The sequence below is a fragment of the Hydra vulgaris genome, chromosome 04 (assembly GCF_038396675.1).
Source record: "Hydra vulgaris chromosome 04, alternate assembly HydraT2T_AEP".
Lineage (NCBI taxonomy): Eukaryota > Metazoa > Cnidaria > Hydrozoa > Anthoathecata > Hydridae > Hydra > Hydra vulgaris.
In genome coordinates, this window is record NC_088923.1 from 38,497,501 (window position 1) to 38,505,000 (window position 7,500).

The window sequence follows — 7,500 nt, forward strand, 5'->3', positions numbered from 1 at the left end:
ATATAATAACTTTGTTAAATTATACTTTTTCACAGTGATGGTTTTCACTTGCTCAAAACAAAACTATCATATACCTAGTTTTTTTTTAAGTGGTTATTCATTAAGTACATACACTTTTATTTTTACCCTCCTCCCCCTCCCCTCATTTCTCTGTACGCTTTTTTGAGTACTCTCCACCTCTCTAAAAGTACCTACGCTTTTAACCTATTTACCCAACATTTTATGATATTTTTCTTCAGCGTCTTCTTACTTTTATAATTGATCCCTGTCCCCCATCTCATATACGCCATATGCGGATCCTTGTCCACCATCTGAGCGTACTTTATGGACGATCCCTAATGCGTAAATCAGCCTTTTGGAATTATCTCACCTCATTTGTTTTTCTGATTCCTTATACTTCATAGAATTTCTTGGATTTTTAAATCGTTTTCTTGCTCTTTTAACTTCTTCCTTATTTTATTTGTAACTGTTTAAATATTGATTGCTTGCTGCATTGATGGGAGTGAATTTATGTAATAAAAAAACAACTGAAAAAAAGAAAGTTGAATGAAAATATTAAATTAGTTTTCTAAAGTATTACAAAAAAGATGTAACATTTCTTTAAAAAACCTTTCCTTTAACTTAATGATGGCAATTTAACTTTTATGTTACTTTATTTTCAATAAATGTTCCTAAAACACTTTTCCAGTCAAATTATTTATTATTTTCATAACTTAGTATCAGGGTTTTTTGAAGAAAAGCGATATTGGATCAAAAAGAAAGTAAACAAAATTTTTTTTTTAAATTGAAGGTTTTCTCTAAAGTCTACAAAACATCTTTCATAGGTAGAAGAGACTTTACTTTTGCTTGTATTCATTCTAATTTTACAACTTTCGAATGCAACTATTTGTGACATTTCTGCTTGTAAGGTTACTTTAAAAATAAGAAAAATTGCATTTTAAGGCGGAGAGGTGTAAACTATTTTATAAAAAAGATAAAAAACTTTTTCAATCGTATTCTTAACGACTATATTAAATAGACGACTTTCAAAAATAAAAAAATTTGCAGAAATGACGGGGGTTTAGACTAAAATTAGTTATTACTTATACTATAGCAATTCTTTTTGTTTATATAAATAAACTTTAAATTTAGGATTTAAAATAAAAACTTTTATTTACACTTTATAAATACATTTGATGGCTTAACTTATTATTGAAGATTATCTAAGTTATAAAAGATAATCTTAAGCATAGTGTCGTTGTTTATTTGAAATGTTTTAAGAAATGAATTATATTTTTCAATATCATTTTAACCAATGAAAAAGTAGCAAAATATCTCTTGAACTAACTTAATAGCTGCATGAGACAACCTTCGCTATTGCTATATATTTCAATGTAACTGTATTGATCTCAATGCAACTATATTGAGATCACACCAGGGCGGATCCAGCATTTTTTGGTCTTTGAAATAGCTAACTCCTAGACATGGAGCAAACTCTAAACATTTATATGTTTATACTTATTTTAAATAAGGATGCTTTGCAAAAAATTGCGATGATTGGAGCTGATTGCGGTGATGGCGAAAATTTTGGGGCTTTTTTGTTCCCAGCCTCCAATCACCGCAGTTTTTTTTCAAATCCTCATTATTTGACATAAGTATAAATATAAATGTTTGGAGTATGCTCCATGTCTGGAAGTTAGCTATCTCAAAGACCGAGAAATGCTGGTCCGCCCCTGGATCACACTGATCTCAATACAAATATATTGAGGTCACACTGATCTATATAACTATATTGAGATCAGTGGTTATGACTGTATTAAATAAAAGTTTAAAAATAAAACTCCAGACATTTTAAAAATTAAAAACCAAAACATAAAAAAGATATTCCAAAATAAAATATTTACAAATCGCGTTTATCAATACTATTCGCAATAATATTAATAAACGCAATCGCGTTTATTAATAGCGTTGTTATTTTAATATTAATATTCGCAATAATCGACGAATCGCAAAATAAAATATTTTACGAATCGCATAAATGAATAAAGAGTTTAACCTAAAAGTGTTTCCAAACTATGTAACTATGAATAATAATAAAATATAAATTAAGCACGGAAACAAGATTAGAAATTTAAGGATAAGTAAACAAAACAACAAAATCGTATTTACAAAATAGAGCAAATTAATTTTTTTTTGAGTATTAAATATTATGATAGAAGAATATTGTACTTTTTTAAATTTAATATAATAAATTAAAGAAAGAAATTTATATTATATAAATTAAAATCATAAAATAGTTAGTAGAAAATAATAAAAGAAAATATGTTCGATGACTTAGACTAATTAAAATAAAGGTGTGTTTGTGTTTGTGTGTGTGTGTGTGTGTGTGTGTGTGTGTGTGTGTGTGTGTGTGTGTGTGTGTGTGTGTGTGTGTGTTTGTATGTGTGTGTGCTTGAGTATATTTAGAAAAAGCTTATTTAACTATATATTGTTTTTTTATAAAATAAAAATATATTTATTTTTTGTAAAGCTGTTTTTTACTAAAATCAACTAGGAATCAATCAAAAGAAATAATAATATATAGTGGAATAGACTAATAATTAGGAGTAAAGCTACAGTTTGGTTTTCCTCTTGGTTATTCACTTTTGATATTGAGCCATATATATCAGATCAAAGTTTGCCATCATAATAAAAATTAAAAAAGTCTAATTAAAAGTTATATAAGGTTTGAATATAAATTTAAAACATGTTTTAGACATCTTTTAAAGAGATTGCACAACTGCGAATATGCAAAAATCTACTATGTCATTGTAGATCAAAGACTTTCATAACCATATTTGAAATAATATATAATTCTTATTACTAAAAATAATTTTCACCATTCATAGTCTGAATGGTGAAAATAATTTTTAGTAGAAAGAATTATATATTATTTCAAATGTGATTATGAAAGTCTTTCTAATTATAGGAAATTTTTAAAATAATAAAAATCATTTTGTAATATTTTCATTTCGCTTAATAAATATTTAAAAATAAAGCACTTTAAAATTACCAGGGTCATTCAGAGCTCATTTGGGCTCAAGTAATTTAAAACTCTTTAAGTGACAAATTTTAAACTTTTTTTTAAGACATAGTTATTTTTTTTTTTAAAAAAAAGTCATAAATTTTTTTTAGAAAAAAACACTTTAAAATGCAAAATGGAGAACAAACAAGGCGGCGTGTATCAATTAGACGTAAAGTTGGATCACAGGCTAGTCGGCAACTCTTGTTGAATCTTGGAGATTCCATGGCTCTAGCTCAAAATGACACCCAATCTCATAGGTATATAATGAAAATGTGTAACTATAGGTAAAAAGGTTATACTATTATATAACTATGGTATTAAATTAAAAAATGTTTTAAATTATTTTATTATGGTAGTAATTTATAGTTTATATTGTTTTGTAATATAAAAAAAACAAAATATATGATAAAAAACACTAAATGAAATTAAAGAGAAATCTTGTTATGTATATGAAGCTAAAAGAATTTTTTTGTTGAAGTTTAAAAAAATTGTTGTTTCTTTTATCTCATGTGGCTGATAGTTCAAAATAGTTAAGAATGTTCTCATAAATAAGCTTAACTTATGTTTCTAAAAGCTTGCTTTCATTTTTAAAATGTTAGATTCTTAATGCTTTAGCAGTGCAATAATTTCCAATGACTGGGATTAAAAAATGACTCCAAAAGTTAAAATCTAAAATATTTCTGTAGTTATTATTATGAAAAAGTTTTGATAAAAATAAAAATAGTTATGTTACTTCATCAATGTGTTATGTATTAGAGATGACCTTTAAAAAATATAGGTTTTATGCTTCATTTTTTATCAAAGTTATTTTTTTTTATCAAAGCTTTATAAATAATATATGTTTTTTAATGTTTTAACATTATTTTGATGTAATAAACAAATAAAAAAACTTTTCAATACAATTTAAAATCATTTTATAAATTAAACATTCTGACTGCTTTTCTGTTGTGTCATAAAAAGTTTATAGTCTTATTTGCTTTAACTTAAAAAGAATAAATAAGTTTTTGAGCAAGATTAAATCAGTTTTTTTTTAATCTGATTAGTCTTTTTAGTCTTTGATGTATGAAAAAAGGTGAAAATTTTAATTTGTTTTATGTTATAGAGGCAAGGTATTAGATGGATCATTTTTTGAGGATATGACAGTTTTAGAAGCTAATCAAAGCAGTCGAGTTGAAAAAGCATACAACTCAATCAAAGAAAGAAATTATGATGGAGAAGATGTATGGTCAATAGACCAATCAATTTTTAAACCACCAGAGAAAGAAAAAGTTGGTTTAAAATAATTTTCAATAAATATAGCTTTATATAAAGTTATGGAACTTATTAAATGTATATATATATATATATATATATATATATATATATATATATATATATGTACATATTTATACATACATATATACATACATATATATATATATATATATATATATATATATATATATATATATATATATATATATATATATATATATATATATATAAACATATATAAATAATTCATTGAATATATAAAATTTATAAGCACATATAAGTATTTACAAAAAAACTGCTTTAAACTTGAAATTGTTTTGTATGTTCAAAGTCAATTTTTTAATTGTAGAATTTCAAGTTAGAAAGTTCAAGCCTTTGTTTTTTACCCTTTATTAAGACTTTTTCTTGTTTTGCACACACCTGGTTGAATTTAAGTTGTTTTTTTTTTTAAAAGGAAAAGTTTATCATTTATTTTATTTTTTGTGTTAATAGATAATAGATCATTGGGTCTCATTAGTTATTGTATGTTTAGAAATAGTATCTATTCTTCTTAGTAAAATGTAGTGACTTATGTTTGCATAACATAGTATGTTAAGTAATTCTAGGTCACTACATGACTGCTAAATAGCAATGATAAAGCAAATGTTCCTCTATAAAATTGTTTTATCATGCTGATAAAATAATTTTATGGAATAGCATTAAGTTAAGTTGTTGGATTAAAAGGAGAATTTAGTTAACTCAAACTCTTTTGTATTTTATTCTATTATGAAAACTGTTTGATTTATTTTTTAAGGCTCTCCTTCTCTACAAGGAACTAGTATATACTATGAAATATCAACTTGGTAAACGTGATCAGAGTGGTGATTCTTTGAGTGATGGAGAAATCTTCGGCTATGGAAAACAAGTACATTTTTAAACACATTTAAGTTATTAAAAAATTAGTTATAAATCATGCATAAATTATGCAACACTAAATTTAATTAATAAGCAAAACAAAAAGATCATAAGTATTCCTTTGCAGTGTCTTTAATTAGAGCAAAAATTAAAATAATACATTAACTTAAATGAAAATCATTGTGCAAAAAATAAAATGGTCTCCTAATTCTATTTTTTTAATAAATTTAGTGCTGCACATTAATTAATATGCATAATGTAGTTTATGGGTGATCCCTTAGTCTGGATAGAACATGTAATTTAATCCCATCAGAACCCTTTTATTCATAAATTTTATTTTATTTTTTAGCCTTTTTTTTTTTTCCATCATCTACTTATTTTTATTTAAAAGTTTTTCCATACCATGTTATAATTTATAAAATACAAAGCTGTTAAAATCATTCATATAACTATTATCTTTATTTTCTATTTTAAAACTTTTTCTTTAGGTTTTTGGCATAAGTGCTTCTGAACACAAAACTATTTATGATGAAGTTTCAAAGCTTAAAGTGAGTAAATATACATTAAATTACATAATACTTGGAATTATTTATTTTCATATACAGTTAGAATTTCATTAATATATCCAGTTCCGTACTCAATTGTCGTATGCTTTTGCAACTAAATTTAAAAAGCAAAAAGTTAATAAACCAAACATTAATAAAATCTATTGCTAATAAGCTAAATGATAGGCACATTAACTTTAGTTTTAACTAACTTATCGCTATTTTCAAAGATTTAATTATTATTTTGTTTTGATATGTTTGATGTTATATCTTAATAGACATAACATTATTTAAAGTATGTATGCTGAAATAAGCTAAAACAAATATGTAATGTAAATATAGCCTTTACAATATCTAAATACTTACACAAATTGCATTAGAAAATAAGTTTCTTATATACATTATATAAGTATATACTAAATATATATTATGTAAGGTTATGCAGAAAAAAAAATGCTAATACTTGTGTTTGATTCACTTTTAGTATGCCTATTGTTAAATAATGTTCTATCAGCAAGTTTTTTTTTGTCACAAATTTCTCTTGTTTAAACCTATAAAGCTTGTACCTATAAACATACCTAAATCAATAAAACTTTTAAAACCTATAATTACCCCTATTTTCATTTATTTTCCTACTTTACTAGAAATGAAACTCCTTGTAAACTCCAAAAGCATGCAGTACAAAAAAACTAATGTCCATAATATAAAGAGTTAATGTCGATAGATTTAAAAATTTAATGTCAATAAATATGAAAAACTAATGCTGATAAATATAAAAGTTAATGTTTTTAGGTATGAAAAGTTTATGTCAATAAATATGTCAACAAATAATATTACGGCATCAAAAATTTTATTAAGCTTATCTGTTATGTTTTTTTTTTTAATAGCAAGGCCTGGTATGGACGCTCAAACTAATGAACTAAAATCAATTATTCCATAAATCATAAATTCTAACATTAAAAAAAATTCAACATCATTAAATAAATAACTGCAAAGATACAACAGATGTTGTTATTACAACTGTAACATTAATGTAATATATGTGCTTTATTTAAATCCTGATATATTGACAATTTGCTTGAAATTGTGAATAATTGTTTTTTAAATACACAGTTGTAAAAATTAAATATAAAAAAAAGAAATACATGATTATATAAACAAACATTTGGGACTTTATCTGTGGTTGGCAGTGCTGATTAAGAAGCTGGAGATTAAGGAGAGGAAGAACAATTTGCATAAAGGGTATTTCTTAAATTAATGCTGGGTACAGCACTGATATCTATTAAATTTATAATGTTTAATTAATTTGCTAATATAGTTATAAATTTGGTTAGATACTTTATACTTGCATATGAAATATTGTATTTAAAAGTAATTACTCATATAATGTGCGTGTAATTGATTCGTAGAATAATGTTAACATGCAAATATGTTTAGAATAAATCATGTCTAAAAAAAGAAACTGTGTTATATGATATACAGGTGACTAATGCTTGTAATTGTTGTTTTTCTTGTTAGTATCATTTGGGTACATTGTTTTATAACACAGTTTTGATATGGCATCTCGTGAAATCGCAAACAATAACTTGAAAAGTACTGAACACTTGAGTAAGAAAGAATGCTTACAGGCTTTGCAAAATGCAAGTTATAGCAAATCTGGTGCTTACAAGGTTTTCGGACAAGCAGAGAAGATGGTGGGTGTTACTGATGGTCGTAGAAACAATGGAGCTGCTAGAAAGATCACTGGTGCTGCACTTGGAGGTC

The 7,500-nt window shown here is 24.9% G+C and overlaps 1 protein-coding gene across 3 annotated transcripts in view; it reads left to right on the forward strand.

Moving 5' to 3' along the window:
• LOC100200854 (BAI1-associated protein 3) overlaps positions 1–7,500 on the forward strand; it is a 72,657-nt gene that overhangs the window by 5,090 nt on the left and 60,067 nt on the right. For all 3 annotated transcript variants that reach the window (XM_065796272.1, XM_065796271.1, XM_065796270.1), the window contains 4 exons: positions 3,154–3,300; positions 4,146–4,311; positions 5,091–5,201; positions 5,680–5,739. In XM_065796272.1, coding sequence (XP_065652344.1) covers positions 3,154–3,300; positions 4,146–4,311; positions 5,091–5,201; positions 5,680–5,739 — 484 coding nt within the window. The remainder of the gene's footprint in view (positions 1–3,153; positions 3,301–4,145; positions 4,312–5,090; positions 5,202–5,679; positions 5,740–7,500) is intronic.